Source organism: Geospiza fortis, unplaced genomic scaffold (assembly GCF_000277835.1).
Source record: "Geospiza fortis unplaced genomic scaffold, GeoFor_1.0 scaffold16, whole genome shotgun sequence".
NCBI lineage: Eukaryota > Metazoa > Chordata > Aves > Passeriformes > Thraupidae > Geospiza > Geospiza fortis.
Window position 1 is genome coordinate 3,981,655 of NW_005054302.1, and position 25,248 is coordinate 4,006,902.

General features: G+C 39.5%; 2 protein-coding genes across 7 annotated transcripts in view; one reads left to right on the top strand and one right to left on the bottom strand.

Annotated features, from left to right (window-relative positions):
* Window positions 1-15: 15 nt before the first annotated feature.
* On the top strand, window positions 16-15,794 carry CENPJ (centromere protein J). 6 transcript variants are annotated; one of them, XM_031066132.1, is made up of 17 exons: window positions 16-53; window positions 1,534-2,044; window positions 3,090-3,213; window positions 4,015-4,248; window positions 4,907-5,054; window positions 6,203-6,308; window positions 6,602-8,225; window positions 9,080-9,212; window positions 10,032-10,197; window positions 11,224-11,463; window positions 12,084-12,183; window positions 13,309-13,409; window positions 14,091-14,189; window positions 14,287-14,427; window positions 14,535-14,619; window positions 14,708-14,828; window positions 15,465-15,794. In XM_031066132.1, exons 2-17 carry the CDS (start codon window positions 1,667-1,669, stop codon window positions 15,655-15,657), a joined length of 3,993 nt encoding a protein of 1,330 aa, XP_030921992.1. In that variant the 5' UTR covers window positions 16-53; window positions 1,534-1,666; the 3' UTR covers window positions 15,658-15,794. The 6 variants fall into 6 exon arrangements, 5 of the variants coding, with proteins under 5 accessions (XP_030921992.1, XP_030921994.1, XP_005417756.1 ...); XM_031066134.1 differs by having other exon boundaries at window positions 13,309-13,406; XM_005417699.2 differs by having other exon boundaries at window positions 13,312-13,409.
* A 1,277-nt stretch (window positions 15,795-17,071) lies between these two features.
* The window catches only part of RNF17 (ring finger protein 17), a 39,947-nt gene continuing 31,770 nt past the window's right edge, over window positions 17,072-25,248 (bottom strand). Inside the window, exons 30-37 of the mRNA XM_031066071.1 lie at window positions 24,624-24,704; window positions 23,876-24,001; window positions 21,455-21,559; window positions 20,938-21,088; window positions 19,896-20,031; window positions 18,443-18,632; window positions 18,011-18,112; window positions 17,072-17,205 (exon numbers count right to left, since the gene is read on the bottom strand). Coding sequence (XP_030921931.1) covers window positions 18,014-18,112; window positions 18,443-18,632; window positions 19,896-20,031; window positions 20,938-21,088; window positions 21,455-21,559; window positions 23,876-24,001; window positions 24,624-24,704 — 888 coding nt within the window. The 3' untranslated portion in view covers window positions 17,072-17,205; window positions 18,011-18,013. The remainder of the gene's footprint in view (window positions 17,206-18,010; window positions 18,113-18,442; window positions 18,633-19,895; window positions 20,032-20,937; window positions 21,089-21,454; window positions 21,560-23,875; window positions 24,002-24,623; window positions 24,705-25,248) is intronic.

Below are 25,248 nucleotides of genomic sequence, written 5' to 3' on the forward strand. Positions count from 1 at the left end.
GCCGCGGGGGCGGCGCCCGCCTGTGGCGCCGGGAGGCTGTGCGATGGCGGCAGGTTTGTAATAGAAGGAGAAGGCTGTGGCAGTCGGAGCTGGGCGCGGTGGCGGCGGCGGCCCGAGGAGCGGGGTCGGGGCAGCTGGTTCGCTGTATGTGAGGGGCCGCGGGTCGGAGCTGTCATGGAGCGGGTGCTTCGGGGCCGGGGGTGCGCTTGGGGCGTGCTCTGTGAGGGCGGTGTCGGTGAGGGAAGGAGGGCGCCGGGCCCGACACCTCGGCTCGGCTGAGGAGCGGGGCTGTGCTCATCTCCCCACTGCCCACCTGTGTGGGGTCCCTTTGGCTCTCCTGCCCTTCGCGGGACGAATCAGCCTGATCCCTGCCGGCTGCTCCGGTTGGCACGAAGGGGCTGCTGCCGTAAATTTCATGGGGAGGTTTAGACTGACGGGCGGCGTCCAGAGGGTCTCCCAAAGGGGATAGGTAGAACAGCCCGTGAACCTTGCAGACTTCAGTTTGCCACTGCGGGAATCTGCACCTCGCTGGGAAACACACGGCAGTCGTTTCTATATGAAACATTTCTATGTTTCTCCCCGTCACGGTTTCAAACTCTTGTTGAAACTCTCATTTTGACTGCGGGTAAATGAAGTGAGAGCCGGCTTGGGCTGAACTCTTGGGAATCTTAAAGAGGAACTCTCTTCCTCTTAAAGAGGAAACTTTAATAAGTTATTTCCTGGTTAGCAGGACTCCTGAACCTGGACTGCTGTGGTTGTGTGTCCTTGGTGCCCTGACCCCTTTTCTCCTCTGTATTCCCTATTCCCCTGACACACCGCATGCGCGGGCAGAGAATCATTTGCCCTGGTATTACCTTGAGGAGCACGGCTGAGCAGCCCGGCTTCTGCTGTCACACTGTCACCGGCAGCAGTTTTGTCCTTTTCTTCTTAAGCGAGGAAATCACTTTGGGCCTCCTTCCTACATGAATTTACTCATGTTTTATGGCACTTGTAGGATTTGTTGCTGTATTTAAACTTTCCTTTGGATGGATTTTAAAGAATCTTTTTAGGAAAAGGAGGATAACGGGCAGTGTAGTTGCAGCGTTTCCTTGAGAAACTAAGGAAGACGTGAAAATGATAAGTGTTGTATTGAAATATGTGCAGTAAAGTGTTTGTATTTAGATGGACATATCTGAAACTTTGCATTAATGTGAAGTTCACGTGGTGGAGATCTCTCAGCTCATCAAATTACTTCTTTTGTTGCAAGTGTATAAAAAAATTTTGAATCCCTCTGAGTACTACTGAAGAAAATATTATGTACAGCTTTCTGATATTTGAGATTATATTGGTTGCACTGAAATAATACAATTAAGAGTTGGATTATGTTTATTTTCTGCACCAAAAGTGTTTGTTACTTATTATCCAGATTGTTTCTATTGACTATGAGTTATTTTTATAAATGCACTAGGTTGGTTATAACAGAGTTGGTTGTGTTCTTTTACTGGGAATCTGTTATTGTAAATTTCTGATTTTGTTTATCTGCTTAATTTCTAGGTGCCAGAAGCAGATAGATAGCTGTCCATACCAACTTCCTGGAACTTTGAAAGTTATATTGTCTTAAATCTACAGAACGTGATATTATTGTGTTAATGCTGATCAGCAGAGAAATTGGAATACAATTTGCAAGATGCCAACTGTTGAAAATCTGAGTGGTGAGCAAAACCTCAGTGCATATTGGATGCTCAGTAGTACCCGTGCTGGAGTCTTATTAGGTCCTAGTTTTACTGGTTTGAACTTTAAGAAAGAAAATTTGTTACCTGGACGTGAAAACATCACAGCTTTACCTGAAGAAGTGCTGCACCTTTCAGATAGCTGTTCTGTAAGTGATGACTCCCTGTGTGAAGAGTCTGCCAGCTCTCAGGCACTTCAGCAATGTACTGCTGGAACACCTTTTCCGGCAGCAGCTGGAAACATGGAAAGCTTTAAACCAGACTTAGTCCATGGTGAAGTGGATGGTCAGAAGAAATCCAGTCACAGTGATCCACTCTTGCAAAAGCTTGAACAGGTAATAAATACACCTAGAATTCTTTGACATGCTTACAGTAAGATTTATTTTGTTCCTGCATATGATTTGTTATGCCTGCAAGTAAGCAAACCCCTTGCCATGAATGTATAGGCCACAGCAAGCTTAAAGAGCAAATCCTAAGCTCCAGTTATGCTCACATGAAAGTTGTCCTCCTCATGACATGCATTTACTGGGAGTGTAACTACTGTTGTTTCCAGGTGGCACAAGTTCCGGTTTAAAATGAAATCGTTCTTAAAATAATTTTTCCTGGAAAGGTGCACACAGTTCTAGTTCAAGTGTCTTCCCTTGAGGCTGTGGGAATGGGGTGCTGGTCATTGCAGTGGTAGTGCTCGACCACAGGTATTCACAACACAGTGGAGTTGAATGTTCTTGTATCTATAGCAACATCTTTTGTTAGTTCTCAAAGCAGGTGTGACATACCTGGCTCTGTTTAGATGAGGGGATATGTTAGTGTTGAATGTGATAAAGTATCCAAGACATCAGGATAAAAAAAGGCCTGGAATTGTAATGCTGTTATGGTACTTACTTTTTTTTTTTTTCCAATTGCAAGTGTGTCTGTCAATCCTCTGTAAGTGGCTGTTTCTTCACCTAAAGCACTTCCCAAATACTGGATACAGATTGCGTTGGCTGAAAGTCTTCAGCAGCACTTTAGTAAATCCTACAGTTAAGGACTAAGAAGTCCTTGTCCACTCTGCCAGCAGCTACATCATTATAAATCCCTATGTCTGTTCACTGGAGTGGAGAGAGGGAGAGAGTGTGTGTTGCCAGAGTAGAATTCCATGAATTACCCGGTGCTATAAAAGTTTTCTCCTGTATTTTACATGACAGGTGAATACTTGCCCACTTTTTAAATATTGTCTGTACTATCAATCAGTGGCTAAATAAATATTAGCTGATTTATTGGTATCTTAAGAGGAATTATTAAATGTCCTTAGAAAGTTATTGACAATCTATGACAAAATAATTCTGTGGTATATTCTAAATAAACCTAGCCTCTAATACATTTATTTATTTGTTTGAAAAGCTGAAGGAATTGCAACAGCAGAAACAGGAACAGTTAAAGAAACAACAGATGGAACAACTTCAAAGGTTAATGGAGGAGCAGCAGAAGCTGCTTAGCATGGTATCTGGCCAGCCAGCAGCTCTTGGTAAGTTGGGAAAGAAAGCACATGATGTACTTTGTATAAACTGAAAAATCTAATCTCATTTTCCAGTTAAAATCTGAAAGTGTTTTCTGGGTTCTTAATTTTAAGATTACTTGATTAGTCAAAGATAAATGCTGCATTGCTTCAGTGCCTGAAAGTTGAGTGCTACTGAAGAAGGAATATTGCCCTATTTTTATAAAATGCCAGCTGTAATTGTGGCTTGATCAGTATGTGCTATGATGGGAGCCCTTGCTTCAAAGTACATGTATTGAAGTGTAAAACAATTCCTTTTGTTTCTCATTAGCTCCTTCTCAGAGTACTTTAGATTGTTGTAAGCTTTCGGTGTAGCCAAATGAAGTGGTCCCTCCTTGTTTATGCTCACACATATCACGTTCAGGTGATGAACTGAAGCAGGATGGAGAGCTGATCTGTATTTAAAAACAGAGACTTGTAACCTGTATCAGTTTTCCAGTCTTGTTTGCTGGGTGCAAGGAGAGGGGACAGCTCTTGGCTGGGAAGAGCTTTTAGAGCTGAGAAGGGGTACTTTCTGCTCTTGGCAGTGTCAGTCCAACCTGACTTAAATGATTGTCTTTCTTTCGCTCTACCTACCTGAGAAGATTAAATTAGGGCTTATTTTAGGAGAAGAAACCAGGATTGCCTAATCACTTATTCTTGGTCAGTGATGTAAGGGCAGAGGCTGGGCAATCAATCCTGCCCTTCAGTGCCATTTCTTTTCTCCTGTGGAGCAGTAGTTTTGTGACACAAATAGAATGACACAGCCATTTTGTTCCTTCTCCTTTCAAGGTTTTACTGTAGTGGCTGAAAGTCAAAAGCTGAGACCTGGGCATTCCACAGGCTTAGCACCTCCACCTCAGTTGCCAGTGTCTGGATATCAGAATATCTTTGAAGACAGAGCTCGTGCTCTGGTTGTTTCTTCCCATACACAAGACAACGATTCTTTACAAAAGCTGAACAACAGAGAATGCACCTCATCTTTGAAGAATAATCTTCCAGAAGTGTCTGCTTGTGAAAAGCAAGGTCTGTGTGTGCCTCTGAAAAGGCCAAATTGTTTGAAAAATAAGGAAGAGAAATACATTACTGCTTAGTCATTTCTAGAAAAATAACTTGATGTGTGGTGCTTTTTTCCCCCTTGTCACCGAGAGTAATTTTCTGCTACTTATTTTGAATGTTTTATAATTTTAGTTGGTTTACTAAGTACATTGGTTTGTTTCCTGACGGCCTAAAGACCTCAGAATGTTCCTGTTGTTGTCCATTCAAGTTTGGTTAAAAGCAGCATGAGCCAAAAATCAAATTCTTCTCAACTTATGCATATACATGTGGGAAACAAGAAGCTTGATGAGAGAGCTCATCAGTACAGCAGACATCAACATTTGTTCAGTTATGTTTTTAAGCCATACATTAACAATAGCAAAGCAGATGAACAATAAGAATGGATTATTTAAGGTATGTGGAAAATTTTTAGTGCGTAATTGCTTGTTCCATTAAAAAGAAAGTGCAAATTCAAGTAAGAATTAATTTGGGGAAATCTTAGAACTGTTTTATGTAGGAATTCAAATCAAATGGTGATGAAGCTCCCTTCTGGTTTTCACCTGACCTGAATGCTGTTTAAATTATGTGCTAAAAACTGATTTGTTGTTGGGATGAAAAAAACCAAATAACTCTGTTGCTTTCACAGGAAAAAACCTGTGGTGTCCAGAAAAAAAGGTGGAATTATTAATGGAGAGTGAAGATAATCACATTGATCACATATTAGGTGTGGGAAGTGCAGATGTCTCTGAAAATTCCTGTGGAGGTGAACAGTTGTTGACTAATGCAGAGGAAAGGTAATTCAGACTATGACTATGCATTTTTTAATCAAATTACACAAATTTGGTTGAATTCTGAGTCCTGAATGAAACAGTCTGATGCTCTGAATTTGTGCAATTTCTTAACAAAGGATTTGATTTTCCTAGGTACTGTGGAGACCTGTGGTAAGAGAGGCTGTTGCTTGGAACTGCTTGTGCTGTAAAAGATGAAATGTTGTGTGTTAGATGAAGAGGTGTGTGTGCAGCCTGGGATAATGACAGCATAGAAGCACCTTTCGGTATAGCTGGATATATAAGCAGTTATGATTGCTGCTCCCAGTTTGATTTATTACAACCTCCTATCCACTGTTAGGTTCTGAAAGTAATAATGTGAGGGAGGAGAGTGAGGTGGTGACTTTTTAGTTCATTATGGGGAGTTATGATTGTTTGAAATGTCCAAGGCCAGGCTGGACAGTGCTCTGAGCAACCTGGTCTAGTGGAAGGTGTCCCTGCCCACTGCGGCAGGGTTGGGAGGTTGGAACAAGGTGATCTTTAAAGTCCTTTCCAACCCAAATCATTCAGTGATTTTGTCATTCTATGAAATGTGGCTGTGTCTCCCTTGGGATAGGTCTTGCCAACCCCCTGCCTGCTTCCTGGGGTGGGCAGCAGCATGAAAAAGCAAAGAAAACCCTGATGCTGTACAGGCAGGCTTCAGTAATAGCTAAAAAAAATATTGTTATCCGTGCTGTTAGCTATGAAAAAAGCTCACTCCATGCCAGCCAGACCCAGCACGCCTGTGAAGGAGGAGAAATATCGAAGAGGGAGACAGGAAACGTTATCTCAGTAGCATTCCTGAGTGGAAAGGTGATACTGTAGGAATTGGCAGTGTGGCTAAATTATGAGTTGAAGTTTGGTGATTTGTCCAAAAGAAAGGATCATTAAGAAAAGCAGTGAAAGAAAAAGCAACAAAACCTGCACACACTGTCTTTTAGATATGTATATTAACTATTGCAGGGATTGGATAAACATTTAGTGTTAAAATGCGTTTCTCAGATTAACTTAATGCCTAAAGCACCTCAGAATTTGCCATCTTTTATGCAATTACAGCATAGGTCTTTGATTATCAGTGATGTTAAACATAGTTATCTTATACAGAATTATAAGAGTTGTGTTTGTACTTACTCCAGACCTATTAAAGCTGCACTACATGGGAAGAAACAAACTTTCGAAGAATTCTTGGAAGAACAGATACAACTAGAAGAAGAGCGGCTGGAGCAAACCCAGAAGTTACAGGTTATTGATTATTTAAAAACCTTAATTCTTCTTTATATATTGTGCCAAGATGTGATAGGTGCTTTAAAAGTGTAGAAGGAAGATCCTAGCAGGGAAAGCTAACACTGAATGCAGCATTCACATTCTGAAAAATAATAAGCCCCAAATACTTCACTTGCTTAAGTCTTCAGAAATCCAGTAAAAATGTACCATGTAAATTTCTACTGATATCTGGGATTTATTTGAAGAAATCTTCAAACTGTGTAAGGAGCTTTTTAACATTTTATCGTTTGCTTTTCTCTACTCATTTTCAGGAGACAAATGGATCAGCTGTCCAAAAACCAGTGATCAAGAGACCCTTCCTGAAAAGAGGGGAAGGTTTAACAAGATTCACTAATGCCAAGTCTAAAATGACAAAACTTGGAGAAAACACCTCAAAACTTCAACAAAGGGGTTTAGATGGTAGAAATGTTATTAAAGTGGACAGATTACAAATACAGAAGAAAACTGTGCTTCCTGGCAAAGAACTGGTTTCTGAAAATCCTTTTGCACCATGTAAAAAATACAGCCACCCCCATAAAGTAAAACATTGTCCTATTCAGAAGACAGTGGTACTCAGAAATCACAGTGGAGAAAATATCTTGCCATTAGAAACAAGAATGCAATCAGGAAAAAATCATGATGGACAGATGAGAGATTCTTACCCATCAGAAATTAACAAAAAAATAGAAAATACAGAGAACAGAGCAGAATTTGCTAAGTCTAACACTGGCAAAATCAAAAACAAATTACCTGGTGCTGAAAAGTCTCAGTTGTCTCAAGAACTGACCAGTGCCTTTTCTAATTCTAAATGTCCCATAGGTCGCCCTGTAAAAGATTCAGAACTGTCTTTTGAACTTTCATTTCAGAATAAACTGGAGAACTGGGAAAAAGAAAAAGAGAAAGAGAATCTAGAATTAGATGAATTTTTGTTTCTAGAACAAGCTGCAGATGAAATATCTTTCTCAAGTAATTCCTCATTTGTGCAAAGGATCTTGGAACGAGACCAGCAAACTTCAAAAGGCCGTAGGATGTCTTCTACTCCTGTCAAGGCAAAGCAGCAGCAAGTCCAGGTGCTGGCTGCGGAACTTACAAATGAGAGAGATAAAAGGGCAGACTGCATGGCACAGGAAAATACAAATGATAGCCCAGTTATGCATACAGCCTCAAATTCAGGAACAGATTTTAGAATGAAGGATCCATTGAGTAAAACAGATGGTGTAATATTCTCAGCTTCTTCCATGAAAGCAGCTCCTGCTTTAAAAAGTAATCACTGGATGGTAAATGAAGATAAGAGTGAGGGCAACAGTGATACTGCTACAGATTCTGAGAGTGAATTTGGGGCCACATTGAAGCATGACAACAAAGTTGCTGAGACAGCCCTTGTGAACCATGGAGAAAGTGATCCAGAATTTTTTGATTGTGGAAGTTCTGTTAAAGACATCAGCAAAGAGAGCAAAAATGTAGATGCTGACCTTGAGTTGTCAGACAAAGATTGTGGTGCACTGTCAAGGCAAAAGATTAGAAAAGCTACAGATGATCACAGAAGCATGTTGTGTATGAGTAGGAATAAATTTGAGTTTGATGATGAAAGAACATGGAGTGATCTTGATGAAAATTATGTTAGCATTGATTTACCTGAAAAATATACTAAAACACCTTTGCAGATGGACTTTTCCTTTAAGAATGATACCACTGTCCCAGACAAAGCAATAAAGAGAAAAGTTGCCTCAAAGAAAGGAGATGAAATGTCCAAAGAGTTTGCAGTGGACAGTGATTCAGATGGACGTCCTGTATCAAACCTGATGATGAAACTGTTTCCTTCACTGAAGCCAAAGCAGAAGGCAGGCTGCCATCCAGAGCATGAAACCAAATCAAATGTGGAGCCAGAGCTGGGAGGTGAGAGAACAGCAATGGGTAGGAGGTGGTGAGGAAGGCGTGTTGTACAAGTGTTCCCTACTGGTGCTTAAGCTCCAAACTGAAATTACCCCAGAGGGTTTAAGTACAGACTTCTGCTGTGAGAAATGGCCCTATTCTCCCCCTGCATCTCTGGTTGCATGTCTGATGCCAGATCTAGCAATTACACAGCTTGCAGAATGACTCTGATTCATGAAAACTTCTTTTTAAAATTTTATTTATTTAATTGATGGGTTTCTTTTTTCTCCTTCCCTCTGGAGGCTTCAGCTCATTGAAGTAATGTGATCTGAAGCTGCTTAATCACTGTTTCTGAATGAGGGAAAATAGCAAGAGCAAGCTGAAAATGGAGTGGTACCTTCCTTTCCACCACAGTGGATTTATACCACAGTAGGGTAATGGGTATGAACAGACTTTGTAGTGACTACAACTTGAAAAAACTTACAACCATAAACTTTCCTGTTTAATATACCCTATACCATCATGCTGTATACATGTATCTGGCACATGTATGTGGTATGTACCTACACATGTGCCATATACACTCATTACACCCTTATACCCTCATTTTATTTCTCTGGGTTCTCTCATTTTCTTCTGGATGTGAAGCCCTTCAAATTCCAGTTCCAAATATAGCTTTAGTTCTACCAAGATGAAAGATACATTCTGTACTTAAAAGTACATTACAAAAGTAATGGATCTACTCCATATTTGAGGTACATTTACTTAGTTTTTCTTTTTTTTTTTTTTTAACAATTTTTAAGCTGGTGTGTGATAATTGTTCACTTCAGCCTTATGAATGCCATTGGGGTAATGTGCACGTGGCTGTGCTTTGACAGGAAACACTGGTCCATCCCAGCTCCTGAGAGAGAGACTCGCTGAGTTGGAGAAGGAAATTGAGAGATTCCGAGCTGAGAACACAACTCTGAGTAAACTCCGTGAAGAAAGAGAGCACGCCCTGGCAAATATCAGGTAACTTTTACTCAAAACATTTTGGTGCATTCACTTTCACAGCATGTTGCAGACTCCTAATGTCCAGTTACCAACAGCACAGGTAAACAATTCACGTGCTTCAGTTACAGCAGAAATTGCTCTAGACACAAGTTGTTGCTAAACTGTAATTATTGCATGCAATTTAATAGTGTTAAGAACCCCACCTCAGTTAAAATGCTATCCCTAAAGGCTGTATTTTGGAGAATGAATACTTTTGTTCTAAAGGATAATACAGTCCTGAATTAGCCCTGCAGAACTGGTCTTAATGCTTTCCCTTTGGATTTGATATTGGTGTGTACACACTGAGAATATTTTAATTTGAACAGAGGCATTTATAAGTGGCATATAGAACAGAAGAATTACCTCTGATGACATAAATGGAGCACATATGTTCCTATCACAGCCACTTTTGTTTTGTTTGGGAATAGCATTGTGTCTCTGGCTAACGTTTAATTTTTGGCCTCCTATTAGCAGATTGTTTTCACTGGTGTTTTTGGGGGATGGTGTTCTAATGTTTTAAAGAATGTGGCAAGATTTTGGCCAAACGTTTTCTAAATTCAGGATAATGTTTGTGACTAGAAGATATAAAAATATATATTGTTGGACTTCGAACACCTGCTGTGTGACAATTCTTACTCCTTAAATAAGTAATACCATTTATAAGTAAGTCTTCCTGGGGGTAAGAGATGCTGAACTGCAATCTGTGACCACAAGACACTGAGTCTTCACTTTCTTTCTTAAAATCCAGAATATAAAGGCGATTTGAGCTAAAACAACAACTTTGTTTCATAATTATAGGAAAGAAATTGCAGACTTTGAACAGAAGAAAGCCCAAGAACTGGCTGAAATAGAAGAATATAAAAAAAAGGAAATTAAAAAACTGCAAAAGGAGCGTAAAGTTTTTGAAAAATACACCACAGAAGCTAGAGCAATTCCAGATAAAAAGGAAAGGGATGAAATTCAGGTATAAAAATATATTATTGTTATTCTAGTCCACAAAGGAACATGTAAGTTCACTTAAAGGCAGTCAAGAACTGAATTCTAACTTAGTTCAAAGATTACAGGTGATTTCAAGATGGGAACTGCTAGCAGACGTGGGTTAGTGGTGAATTTGGCAGTTGGACTCCATGATCTTAACGGTTTTTTTTCCCAATCTAAATTATTCTTATTGAGGAAGGGAACTACAGTCTTTACAATGCTGTTTGATGGTTTTAAGGCAAAAACTCCTCATGAGCAAATCTTTTTGACACATTTCCATACTAAAAATTCTTGGTGACTGATAGAATGATCTTCAACTTTGAAACAAAATTACCAAAGTTAAAATATTAAGTTGTAAGTTTTTATTCATGGTGGTCAGTCAAAGTGCATACTAGAACTCCAGAAGGGTTTAATTCTGTCTATAACTCTTGTACAGTCTATGTAGTAATCTTCTTCAATTTTCAAAGTTACATTTTATTATCACTTATAGGTCTTTAGGTGTCAGTGATAAGGAACAAGATCTGTTTCTTCCTTCATTGTCAGGATGTATGGTATATGAGATGCATAAACAAGCCATATTAAACATCTTCCTTCCCTACAAACTTCCCTTCAGAAAACTGAATTGACATTTGCTAAACTAGGCAGATTTACATGTGTTTTTGTGTGTTTGTGTCCTTGCTGTTTTCCTGTGCCAAGATTTTTGAAGGGCCCTCCAAGGGTAGCATTAACGATTTTGTGTTTCTGTCTCAAGTTTATTTGTACTGTCCAGTCTAGGAAGTGTAAAGGATGCCAAGAAAGTAAGAAAAACAATTCCTGTGATTGGAGTAGAGCTTATAAAGTTGGTAGTTTAGACTCTTTCAGGAAAGAAAACTCTTCCTTACTTTTCACCTCTACACTATTAAGCTGATTTCACTTTTTTGCCACTTATGCCTTTTTTGCTTGTGTTTGTATTACTATGAAAAATGAAAATATATTTTATTATATTAAAAATGAAAACATGCATTTTTCTAAGGCTTTAAAACAGCAGATTGCAGAGTTACAGGAAGATCTAAAACGAAAAGAGGCAAAATGGTCGACTACCCATCGACGCCTGAAAGATCAAATAGAAGCTTTAGTAAATGAGAATTTTGAGCTAAAAGAGGAAATCAAAATTATGGAGAAGTTTCGTCTAGAAGCCTGGAAGAAAGTAGAAGCTGCTAGAAGCAAGAAAAAAATAGAAAATCCTGGGATGAGTCTAAATAGAACAGAATCTGTAAGTTATTAATCTTGATGCTTTAAATATATTTGTGTGAGTACTGGTGAGTTTTCTGTTATATATTTGGACTCTAATAGCTACAACTTAGCTGTTTTCTTTTAATTTACTTCTGTGGGGACTACACTAGTGGTGACAGACACAGAATTTTGTTCAAGCCATATTCTCTGGAAATGTCAATGCTCACAATATGCAGTATCCCTTTTGTTGAGGAACTCATCTTGGAAATAAAAGATGATGCAAGTATGAAGGAAAAGTAATTGATGGAGTCTAAGCTGTGAACCTCTGCCCCTTTGGGATCAACCAGGCAAACCAAGCAGTTCACAATTGTCTAAACCGGTTATATTAAGTTTTGAAACTATAACTCTTATTCTGGATTGCTTGCATCAAATTAACATTTTGGAGTTGTTGATAGCGAAGGAGCTGATGGAGGAAGAGTTCCAAAGTGCAGCTAGGGCTACATCACACAAGCCCTCCTGCTGATCAGGTCTCAAAACTGTGTCGTTTGTGAAGAAAGCTTCCAGTAAATTTAATGTCAGATGGTCTATAAATTTTATTGACTCTGTCTGAACAGTTATGATTACATGTCACATAAACCACAAATACTTCCTTTCTTTTAGTGTCTACCGAATAGAGGCCTGAAAAGTCGAAGTGCATCTCCACTTCTTCCAGTACAGAAGTGCAGCAAGATAAATGGCAAAAGTTATTCACAAGCAAAAGGTAAAAATATTTGTCTATGCAGAGAATTCTGTTAAATCTTTAAAATAAAATGAATGTGAAGTTTTGCTTTGTGGAGTGCATTACCACCTCAAAAGGAGAGAAGAGTGGGAGCTGTCATGGGCTTGAGCATATGGATAAATACCTCATAGGGTGGGATTCTGGAGAAAGCTGTGATTTCACTCCAGTTCTGGAGTGAAAAATGCTTCTGGTCATACTTGATGGTCTGGAGCACTGTAGAAGCTGCTTTCTGTAATAAAAAATGACATTCATCACTGGTGTTCTCCAAGCTGCAGGTGTTGGTTAGATCAGAGTCACTGAATGGTTTGGAAGGGACCTCCAAGATCATCCACTTCCTACCCCTTGCCATGGGCAGGGACACCTTCCACTAGACCAGAGGTGCTCAGACTGTTCCAGGAAAGGAGCAACCTCAGCTTCTCTGGGCAACCTGTCCCAGTGCCTCACTGCCCTGACAGTGAAGAATTTCTTCCTAATGTCTAGTTGAGTGTGTTGATAACATCAGAACTGCTGTGTCTCTTCATAATCATATGGGCAATGCTGTGGCAGGTGTTCCTTGTTCACAGTTAGTTAGTGTCTGCCTTCCTAAGGGATAATCACATAGGGAAAGTAACTGCAGGGTCCTTTTTTGACACCTCTGACAGCTCATCCAACCATCATGTTATCTGTTACAGGAGTATGTTCCAGAATTGAAGGTAGTTTTATTTTGGTAATTTGATAGGAGATACATGGAAAAATGTGCTGATCAGTTCCTGTTAAAAGCTGATATTCACCTTCCTTCGTTCATTATAAGGTGTCAGTAATAATGTTGTCTAAATGTCTAGGAGGGGAAAATCCTTTTTAAATCTACAGAGATGAAATAGGAGAGAAAGTGCATTAAATGTCCATTGTAATGATTCTTCAATTCTAGCTTCTTGCTGACACACAAAACAATGTCAGTGATTGTTTTTTTTTCTGGGCATGTGCTTATCCTTTTAATAAATACCCTGCTTTCAGTTTCTACTGCAGTTAAGAAAAATGGGTGTCCTGTACAGCTTGACCTCCTACATAATTGTAACTCTTAAACCACACTTCTGTTTCTCTCCAATTTAACTATTACATGTATCTCAGTAGGAAAACTTCCTAGAACACCTGCATCAGGACCTGCTAATGAGAGAAACACCTCTGAGGCAATGACAGCACTGGAAGATTCTTCTCAGACTTTTACGGTAGTAAGTCCTGTATCTTCATTTGATTTTCAAAGCAGGGAAGAAAAAGCCTAAAATAGAAAAGTTAATGAGTATCTGGAGGGTGACTGATGAGGCTGTTAACTCATCTTTTTGTGTTCTTCATCTTTTATTGTCATTGCAGAAAATGGCTATGTACCAGTCAATGAGGAGTGTTTTACCTTTGTCTAGTAGTTGCATTATTCTTTGGCTCAGGAAAACCACGAAAAAGTAATAATCTGCTCTTTTGAATTTTTTACCTTTTGGGAGGGCTGAAGAAGGATGGATGTTCATATGCTCCATGTAGGGCAACTGTGCAAGGATCTTTTAAATAGTTTAATTATTTCTTACATTATTTGCTGTAGGTTACACTTAGGCTTTAGAGAACTTGATTGTTTCATACGATGATGTGGATTTCTTAAGGAAATTGAGCTCCACGTTACAGCACATCACTGAATTCCACTTTAGTCCAGATTACAACTGACCACAGATATCCAATGATTGCTCAGTCTCCATCTCTTGTACCACTTGAATTATACTTGGAGTTGCTTCAACCCCAGATTGTATTTATGCTTCCCAATCCTCATCTTCTGTCTGTGATGCTCCTTGTTTCCTAAAATACCTGTCAGCCTAGGAAGAAAGTATATAAAGACAAAGCTTGATTTGAGTTTCTGCTTGTCATCTCAGGACACCTCTCCTAATGAAGCTTATGTGTCACCACCATCTGCTCCTGCATTTACAGGCAGTGAAGAGATACAGAGAGAAACTGCTTATCCTGATGGAAAGGTAAAATGACAGTTTGGCACTTGGAAATTCTGGAAGAAAGCTGTTGAGAAAGATGAGTGTGAGGGCTCAATACTGACCTCACTCGTGTTTTCATTAGGTCGAGAAGGTTTTGAAAAATGGCTGTCACCTTATATTTTTCCCAAATGGAACATGGAAAAAAGTGGGCTCTGATGGGAAGACCATAACTATAACCTTCTTCAATGGGGATGTGAAACAGATTATGCCTGATCAAACAGTGGTAGGTATCCTATATCTGCATTTTTCAATAAATGCTTATTCATCTGCATGTGTACACTCATTTAAAACTTCTCATTAGTTACACTAAATCTCAACTGTTGTCTGCAGATTTATTACTATGCTGATGCTAAGACTACTCACACTACATACACTGATGGCCTAGAGGTCTTGCAGTTTTCAAATGGACAAATAGGTAATCATCCAACCCAACTGTCAGAATTATTGCCCAGATATACATATGTATTTATGTAATAAGCACATTGTCTCAAAATACATTTCAGAGAAGCATTATCCTGATGGCAAGAAGGAAATAACCTTTCCTGATCAGACAATTAAGAGTCTATTTACAGATGGCCAAGAAGAAAGTATCTTTCCTGATGGCACCGTTGTTCGTGTGCAGCGGTGAGCTTTTCCCTCTGGGGTTCCCTGGGCTGGGCAGGGGATGGAGCACTTGGGGATCAGTGACAGGGGTACTAAATGGTGACAGCTGTGTTTCTGCAGCTCCTGCAGGTTTGCATTTCAGTGGAGTTTTGGGTTTTTTTTTGAATTTTTTTGGTTTTTTTTTTTTTTTTTTTTTTTGTAGCATGGAAGAGGCATAAAAGATAGTGCATTTTCTTATACCCTAACCTAAGAGACTTCTCTGTTTCTACATAATTCTAGAAAAAAAATCTAATTTTACATTGTAAAATTGTACATAATTCTAGAAAAAAAAACCTAGGAACCTGGCTGGTGTGGGAAGCAGATGTGACTAACAGCGGGTAACTGATAGTGCTCAAAATACCAAGTTTTAAACTTCCCCTTGGACTTTAGCAGTGATGGATTTGATGCAGATAAAGTGCAGTGGAGGCTCCCAAGTATAAAGAAGTAATATCAGTTTTGCAGAAACAGGTTTCTGAGTATGAACCAGCTGAGATATTTAACAGAATTTTTCCACAAATACTATCTTCCTTCATTTATGCTGACATATCCAGTGCTGGTTCTGAGACTAATCTCACACCAATGCATAATCCTTGGGGTTTTCTTTCCCCTTTAATGCAGAGATGGAACCAAAACGATAGAGTTCAATAATGGCCAGAGAGAACTGCACACACCACAGTTTAAGAGACGGGAGTATCCAGATGGGACTGTCAAGACTGTGTACATGAATGGACAGCAGGAAACCAAGTATGTCTCTGGGAGAGTCAGAATAAAGGACAAGGATGGTAATATTATCATGGACACCAAGTTGTAGACCATGTCAAAACTGCTGAAGTGTTAGCACATCAGCAAAAATAATGTACATTTCTGTAAACAAGTGAAAAAGCTTAAAGCTTGTTGTGTATATATTATTTATAATTTTCTCTAAATAAATTTATTTTTCAGTGGGTGCTACTACATCAGCGCTTTTGGTAATTCTTTTTTCCCATTTCTATGTTTAAGAAACAATTTACTGATCTGGTATTCAGCCATATGGCATTAAAAAGGTGTTTTTTAAATCAGCAAACAACCGCAGACCACAGCTTATTTTGGACATCAGTTTACTTACTGCTTGACTTGAGAGACCAAAGGAATGGCAGTCTTGGACTATTCTTTTCCTTCATCTTATTTTCTTCATCTTGGAGTTAGGAGGCAATAGCATTAGCAGACTGCAGTGTGTGTTCTAGAAACTGCTCTTCTATACTCACAGGGCTAACACAGGTGAGACTGGGGGACAGGTTCATTCTCTGAGCTACTCAGAAACACCAGAAAATAAACAAAAGTCATCTCATCCAGTTTTCCCACCTAGCAGGTATTTTTAAGCTGACTTGTCTTTCAAAATTCTGCAGTACTTAGTATCAAAAGGTTGCTGCTGGGCTGGCTGCTTTAAGTCTCCATTCCTGTGCATGTTGAAAAATTTGTTTCCTTCTCTCACACAGTAGAAGATACTTTCTTCTTGTCTTCTCTGCCCCTTCCCCTTTTTCTCCTCAGTGAAGGCCAGCTCTGTCTTTACTCTGTCTATGCCCTTTATTACTCACAGGGTGGCAATGAGAACTGTGCTCACTCACACCCAGAAGTTCCCTGGTTGGGTGCAGAGACAGGCCTTAGCCTTTTGGGTCAAACTGCTCCAACAGCAGCTGTTACATAATTCAGGGCTGAGTCACTTTCAAGATGGGTGATAAACAGTGGGGTTTTGGTCTTTAAATGAAAACATTTTGAAAATGAGCATGAGCTCTTTGGGGTATTTGCAACAGCACCTAGGACGTGTCTGGCTAGTACCAGAATATGTACTGAAGTGTGAGAGGATCCTTCCACTGCCTGTCCCATTGTGCCTGGGCACAGAGGTCAGCTTTGGACCCTTGCTTTCATGGGAGCTTGAAGGAAGAGATGTGTGCAAGGCTCTGTGTGTATAAGCACAGACTGAAGCACAGCAGGTTCCCTCTGACCAGCAAGAGGCTGCTGTACTGGGAGGGGTGACTGAGCCCTGGAACTGCTGCTTGGAGAGGCTATGGAGTCATCACGTAAGTGTTTTCATTGGAAAGACTGGGAGGGGCTGATCTTCACACGTAAAGGATTTAGTACAATGAAGAGACACCCAAAGAAACCTCACATACTGCAGCAGTAAAGGAAAATAAGCTTTCAGGTGCATGCTGATCAAACTGTTTATTCCCAAACTCTGAAGTGGAAAAGGTGTAACAACACCTGAAAGTGAAAACAGAAACCAGCAACAATGCAAACGTGTTCCAGAACAAAGACAGTAATGCAGCCCCAGCTGTTTGCTCCCTATCTGGTGCTGGGTGGAGATGTCTGTCACCAAATAAACCTGAAACACAAACAAGAGTTATGTCCCAATAATAAAACTTCATCTTTACTCCAAGTACTTTAACAAGATACTAGAAAAAGTGTCCCAGCATCAGCTGTTGAGCTAATTCTTCACCCCTATGCATTAGTTCCATCTATGCCTATGAGAAGGGTATCACAGGACAATACTTAAGGCTCCAAGGCCAGAAAAGACTGAGATGTGGATATTTAGTTTCACTATTCCAATATTAGAAAGTGTTAGGAACATCACCTGTTCACATCTGCTAGAAGAGTGCTTATTAAATGGGAAGGAAATTTTTAATGAGGAGCTTTATACACATAGTATAAAGCTCCTCATTAAAAATGTTCCATGTTTGGCTAGACATATGGACACCAGCATGTTATCATGGATGTTTGCCTGAGCAACCACTGAGAACCACCAGCACCTGACACAGATTAAAAGCAGAAAATAAAGATTAGTTTTGATTGTTTGGGCAGAGTACACTGCCACATCTGCAAACTGCCTTTCTCAGTTACTGGCAGCAGAAGCTCTTTATGTTATACCACACCAGGCTTATTTGTTTCAGTGCCTGTAAGTTCTTAAAACTGTAGGTTTCAGTAATGGTATGTGAAGGCGTTAATTTTTAACAACTTTTTGTTTTATGTTAAATACTTTACTAATAGAATGGATGTGTGGACAGAAGGGATTTTTTTCTCAAATAAACTTTAGTTGTCCACATTACTGGCAGTTTATACTTTGCTTAGAACTTCTGCAATCATCCCTTCCCCAGTGGCATGAATTTGTAGTTCATGTTCACTGTACTTACATGTCACTGATCCAACTCTGCAAGACCCATTTCTATCAGCTTCAGATGAACCAGATTTTTGTCATCTCCATACAAAGAAATTGTAAGCTCTGGTGAAACAGTCTGAAAGTTTACAGTGTTGAGAATTACAGATTTAAATCTCAAGCTGATACTGAATGATTTAACTGGCTACACTTACTGTCTAAATGGAACTGTGAATATAAAAAGAATACCTCTGGTTTTAAAATAATAGGAATGCTCAGAAACTTTGTGACTGCAGAATTAAGAACATTACACCATTTTCTCTTAGCTCTCCTTCATGGTAAATGGTTTTCAATTTAAAACTATGAGGATTCAGAGTAAAACAAAGACTTAGAAATTAGAGTGCTAGTAAGAATTTTAGGCTCAGTAAGAACCAGGGAAAGAAAAAAAAAAACCCAAAACATTTCTTACAAGTATGGAAGCAGAGAGACGTTTTCCTTCCACACAGTCCACCATGGCCCACAATGCTTTCAGGCTCCATTCTGGGGAATAAGGAATTCTTTCCACGTTTTTGTCATCTGAAGCAGGTCTAAATCCAGCCAACAGAACTCGCACTGCTTGAACTGGGTACTTCAGCAGGTGACAAGGTATGTGACGCAATCTGAAAGCAAAATGACAAAATGAGAAGTGTTTGCCCACGGCAATCCACTGGCCAGTAAGGACATCAGGATGGCTGAGTGGGTCACACAGCACCTTCCTGGTATGGGAACCAGGACTGGAGTGCCTGCTCTACAGAAACATGCCAACGTCAGACCCAACAACTCCTCAGGCCCTCTGAAGGACCTGGCACAGGAGCTGTCAGAAAGCAGCCCAGCATCAGAGATCCCTCCTTAGTACTCTGCTCAGGGAGGACTCCCAAGAGCCAAACACAGACTGCAGCACAGGAATCCAAGTGTGAATCATCACAATGCAGCTCCACAAACCTTTGTGGTCCACATGCTTCACACCTGAATGTGCACTAGACACACTACTACAGGAAATAGCTACCTGGGGTTTACATTGTAATCTCCCCATTCTTTATCTTTCTAAAGAAGCAAAGGAAAGGGGAAGCAGAGAAATGCAGCACTGAAACAGAAGAGACTGTCTCCCTAGACTCCAACAGACTGTAAAGCACAAATTCTGTTCAAATCCCCATTTCTGCATCATCTTCAGCAAGGAAGTGTACATTCCACAAGAAGCTTGAGAGCAAGTCACTGTGATTAAGCAGTACATATGTGTGTGTATATATATAAATGTATATGTATGAGAAATTCAGACAGGCTTATGGAACCCTAAAAACCTGGGATGTTTGAGACACTCAGCTGACATCTGTGTCAGCACAGGAGCAGTCCAGAGCATTTCAGAACTGCACAGAACAGGGATTTGAACATCCATGTTCCACACAGGCAGAGCAGGGTGTGTCCTACTCAGACACTCCCTTATCCCTTAGTTTACTCCCCAGCTGTCTTCTGTGTAGACAACAGTCACACAGGATTGGGATTTGTCTGTACCCTGGAGGGCTCAGCCCTTGTTTTGAGTAAGGTTCTCAAGGGCAGAAGCAGATTAACCTGAGCCCGCTCACAGGTTAAGTAAGTGGAGATAATGGAGAAATCTGATACTCTAACAATGGGCTTCTCAGAACAATCTGAAACACAAACAGGTGCACAAACCCCACACCCCACAGGCAGAAATTATTAAACCAGCCAAAACACTTTCTAACTGTAATACAACAGTAAATGATGGTAAAAAATATATACATAGTTCTAGAAAAATTAATAATGAATGTAACATACACATATTTATTTGTAAGTACATATTTTATGATTTAAGTGCATACATACATACATACACACAGACATTTTACATGCAGTTATTTCTTATTTACCTGCTTGTTGGGGCAACTAAGTAAGTACCATAGTCAACAAACTGAACCAGAATCTGAACAGGCACAAGCTGTGTAATAGAGAGGAGCTTTGCTCTATACCATAAACCATCCACATACTCTGCAAGGCAAGGCAGTTCTGTAAAAGAAAGGAAAAAAACAAAACCATCACAGAACACTCCACAGTACTCAGTGCAGTACAAAATGATCCTGAAAATCCACTTTACTTTGTGACCAAGATTAAGTCTCCTCTTCCTCATCGAAACTGTGCTACAATTTTGTTCCATGCATCCTCCAATTCTCTCTGAACTTCAATCCAAGCAGTACTATGCAATTTAAGTCAAGTTTCTCTGCCTCACGTGGCAATGGTGAGAAATAACACCAAATTGCTTGGTTAAAAGATAGTGGTCCAAACAGTTTAATGTTCCAGCTTTTCAACTGGGACTCATCTGCACAGTCCAGTCAGTAAATCGATTGATCTCCAAGTGAACAGACATGTCTGGAAGACAGGAGGCAGATAATGCCTAAAACCTCACCCAGAGTTTTATGAGTTGGCAGAATCAAGTATGAGCGAGAACTGCTTTCTTCATCAGGTTTTAGACAGCCATACTTGTGTTAGTTTAGGCCCAACAGCTGTGGACATTAAAGTGGTGCTCCTTAGGGCTCACACAACTTCTAAACATTGATAACATGATTTTCTGTACTTAACTTTTGTCTTTTGAATATTTAATAAAACTGTCACAGTTCAGTGACAGGTGCCTTTAGAGTAAAGTTTTATTACTGCCAAATGGGATCTGAAGTGAGTTTGTAACTCTAACAGGCACTGGGAGTCTGAGTTCTGCCCATCATTTTCCAGTGGAAGAGAATGACACAAAAGCCTCAATGTAATGAAAAGTAAAAACATATTACAGTGTATCATGTAATTACAGTGTGATTTTACTCCTTACTCTCCAAAACTTTTATTTAAAATACATAGAAATACAAAAGGAAACTCAGGCTTTCTGAATATCCAAACAAAACAACCAAGAAAATAAACAGAACGTACCTTTTTTGAAGTTTGTTAGATGAGGAAGTGTCTTTACAATTTTATTGCACCACTTCAGGGCTTTACTAAGGCTCTCTGAGTCACAGCTGGCAGATCTCTCTGTGGCAGAGCACTTTGTCAGGTTCTCAGAAGAATCAAGACAAATATAAACCTATTTAAAGATAAGGCTCTGATGTTACTATTTTTTGGAAGTTGTGTGGGCTTACACAAAATTCACTATTGTTCTGCCACATTACATTCCAGCAACCTATTTTCTTATTAAAAAGCTAACTACCAGACTGCAGTAGTGTAATTCTTTCAATTCATTTTCCTAGAGAAATGATTAGTATTTCACTGCCCCCACCTATGAGGTTTATTCAAATAAGTGTTCATCCAGAGAGCTGCCCCACACAACCCCCTGCACCAATAGCTCAGGACCATTTTGCAGCCTCTAATGCTCTAAGATTGCCATCTGTGCTCTCCTTTTCACCAGCTCAGTGGGAGTGCAGCATGAGAGATGTTGACCAGACACACTGACCTCCTTGGGGGACACCAAGTGGGTAACTGTGACAGGAAAGGTTTCTCCTGGAACAGGCAGTGGCTGCAGCAGGTACGAAGGCGAAAGGTCTCCTTCAAATACCCCCTAGACCAAGACAGACTTCAGCTGAGCATCATACTGAATAACACAATAAAAACTAACTTAGGTATAACTTTGGGCTCAAAGGAGTTACCTAAGAAGGTATATAGTAACAGTAAGCAGTGTGTCCTTGATGAAAAAAACTGACACTGCAATGTACAGATAAAGATTTTTCTCAGCAGCATGGCATTGTCCAGTGTATTTTTTACAACTATGTATTTGAATTCTACATGTCATTGCTGCATTTGGTTCACCACAAAATAAACCCTGGTGCATTAAATTATACTTTCAGAAGAATACGGCACACAGCTCAGCTACAACATTGGTCATGAAAAGAACTTGTATTATCTCTTGCTTAAAACACGATGAGTAACGAAATGTACAATTTCTCCAAAATACATTTTTACACATTTACTTGAGGAACACTTTTCATTATGCCCCGAGAAAAAAGTAAAAGCAACATATGTAACTGGAAAATGAAACAATGAATTATGACCCTTTGTTTCCCTTGCAGGATCTGATAGAGGATTCAGTACAAAAAATCATTATGTTCCTCAAACTTAGCTAGGAAAAAAAGATTTTTTTTCCATTTAAAGTACATACTCCTACAAGTAAAGAAAGGATGTCTAACTAAATAACAGATACACAAACTGAATGCCAGATTTCTGCAAAACTATCAGGAGCACTGTGAGTCAGGAGCCACCTGACTACACTTGGACACAGACACCTGGAGTAAGAGTCACTGCTGTAAAGGTCAGCATGCCTGGAGGTTCTGATGCATTCTCCAACATCCTACTGCCCTACCAGGATTCTCAGGCTAGTGCCTAAGCTAGGACTGTCCTATGGTAATAAAGACCAGCTCCTAAGCTCATCAGTGCAGTGCAAGGCAAGCTCATCTCTAAGACAGAGACCCTGCAGCAATGGTGCACTGAGCTCGGCATAAGCCACTGTTAGCAGCTGCAAGGCTCACAACATAGAATGAAGTCCTTATCAGCTTAACTTATTCCAAATCACAGATTTGAAGCTGTGAAATAAAGTTACAAAGCTATAGAATGAAATAATAGATAATGGTTATGCCTTATGTAAAAATAATGCACTTTAGCTGTCCTGTGAGCATGGCTGCTGAGTCTCTACAGCTAAAACCAGAGCTGATTATGTCTGAATGTGTTCAGAGCTGCTTGCTTCCCACTTCTGCTGTTCCTGAGATTCAGCTCAAGTTCTGGACACCTTGCTTCTTTTCTGGTTTGCAACTGAACACTTCTGTTGTCTGTTTTCTTACAAATTGTTCTGAGTCACTTATTCCTGGAATGGATCTGCTTAATGCAATTATTCCTTGAGGAAAGCACTTCAGGCTTTCTGAATGCTTCTACCTGCAACCTTCTTACACAGCTTTACTTTTGTTTTCCAAATTTAATTTTTGTGTTAAAGGTACAAATCTCATTTCCAGATCCATATTTAGTTTGCCGAAGCTGTGTGTCGTGCTGACTTTATGAAAATGCAACAAGAGATTGATTTACAAAGAGGTTTTCCATGGTTACTCAGCTCTAATACACACTGAAGGATTTTTCTAACTGCATCACGAGCCCAGTGGCAGACAACTCGAGCTCTGCACCAGCAGTGACAGCAGCAGACTCTGTACTGGAAAATTATTTTCTGAAGCAAAGATATTTGTTGGAAAGAAAAGTACATTGGCAGACAAACAAAATTAAGAGAAAAATGCAGTAACAAAGTCTTAGCAATTTAAATAAACCTGATCCTCAGATTTCAAGGAAAAAAAAAACGAAAAATACAGAGAAATTACTTATTGCACGGGTTTTTTGTGTTAAGACAATTAAGTTAGGTGGAAACTTCAATCCTCCCCTAAAGATCATCAGGTAAGTGTCCCAGACTATTGGAATAAAGAACCTAGGTAACTCCCCAATAAATCACTGGGTTTATGATGAAATACTTGATTTAATTTACTCCATCCTTAGATATATTTTTATGAATAACTAATGCCTTCAAGTGATAAGAGTATTACCCTATTCCTAGTGTTCTAGAGGAACACTAGCTGGACATTAAACAGAAGTGCAATAATCTCTTTTCATTACAGAGTCCATGAACAAACTCTTGGAAATTTTTTATTCCACAGAGTCTAATTCAGCACATTGTAGCTCCCCATGTTGTGCTGCAGATCTGTGTGCTCAGTCCTACTGCTGCTTACAGCACAAAACCACACACAAATATTAAAGTAACAAATCCTCCTAGGTCACAACAAGCAACTGAATAATCTTTCTAAAGTTAGAACAGCAACAGCAGAAGGGACACACACACACGTCTCACCAGCTTTTGTATGTCCTGGCAATCTTCAGCAACACAGTACCTCTGGTATGCCATGAAGGATGAAAGTGACATCCCCCCAAAATACAGGCTGATGGACAACTTGCCCCATGGGTTGTCTGGTAACTCCTATTTACACAGGACAAAACAGGACTGAAACAGTAATACTGGGACTGAAGTGTTAGATATAGTGACCAAGAAATTCAAACCTCTCTGCTGATAAGCATAATACTCAAAGACACAAGACCAAGATGCCTATTAACATCAGTTGTAACACAAAGGGGAATATCTCTCTTTCCAATATGGAAGCACCAATTGCTCATCCTAACACTGAAATATTATCCCATGTTTGCTCAAACCCTTCCCCTTCACAATTTATCACTAAGCTGTCTGAAATGGCTTGTTTTCAGACAATACAGATGATGTGCTTCCTTATAATTTTAATAAATTATGTTAAAACTTTATCACTTAGAATAGAATTTATAACAATTTATGCTGCCAATAGGTAGGTTACTTGTCAGAATGACAACTCAACGTGGTGAAAAAACACTACTAGCCCTAATGGAGATATTTAAGGCCTAAAAACTATAATAAAGGTAAAGTCACAGGATAAGTTTAGTTGTGGTTTTTCTTTTGTCTAAGAAGTACAGTTACTGCTATATTCCCTCATGTACCATTCCCAATGCCAGTTAAAAGGAAAAAGACAACAAAATTTTTGCTTAATTCCACATCTATTAATAAATTAGGCTACCTTAACATGAATTTCAACTTCTTCATTTTTGAGGAGTTCTTGAAGGTATTCTACTGCCTCCTGCTGCCAAAAATTTCCAATCTATTTGGAGAAAAGCAAGAAACCAACACATAAAGATGCTAATAAATAATAGTCTTCCTATTCTTAGGGTACACGGAAATACACAAATACCATTAAAAAAGAAATCTGACTAGAAGACACATTAGTTTGATTTGTCTACAATCATTTAAATATTACCTGCAATTTGATGCATTATAATTCAAGTGACAATGCAACCCACAATTTTCAGATCCTGAAATGGCTTAGAAAGAGATACTGCTTGCCAAATCTAACCAATACTATGTATGCAATAATGTACGTGTGCAAAATTGTCTGAAGCATAATCCAAAGAATTACAGAAATGAAGATGACACTCAACAAAACTTAAATACTCTTATTCTCTGCTGTATCTGTTTGCTGTCCAACCTGTACACTTACAAGCCTGTCTTTCACAGAATCATAGGCTGGTGTGGGTTGGAAAGGACCTTGAAGATTGAATTTGAACCCTCTGCTGTGGGCAGGGGCACCTTCCACTATACCACATTGCTCCAAGGCCCCTCCAACCTGGCCTTGAACACTTTAGGGA

Bases quoted from the DNA above. Each gene is read 5' to 3' on its own strand.
- CENPJ (XM_031066132.1), top strand. From the start codon at position 1,667: ATGCCAACTGTTGAAAATCTGAGTGGTGAGCAAAACCTCAGTGCATAT. The intron at 4,249-4,906 runs GTCTGTGTGTGC...TTGCTTTCACAG, and splicing joins GTCTGCTTGTGAAAAGCAAG to GAAAAAACCTGTGGTGTCCA. The intron at 10,198-11,223 runs GTATAAAAATAT...CATTTTTCTAAG, and splicing joins AGGAAAGGGATGAAATTCAG to GCTTTAAAACAGCAGATTGC.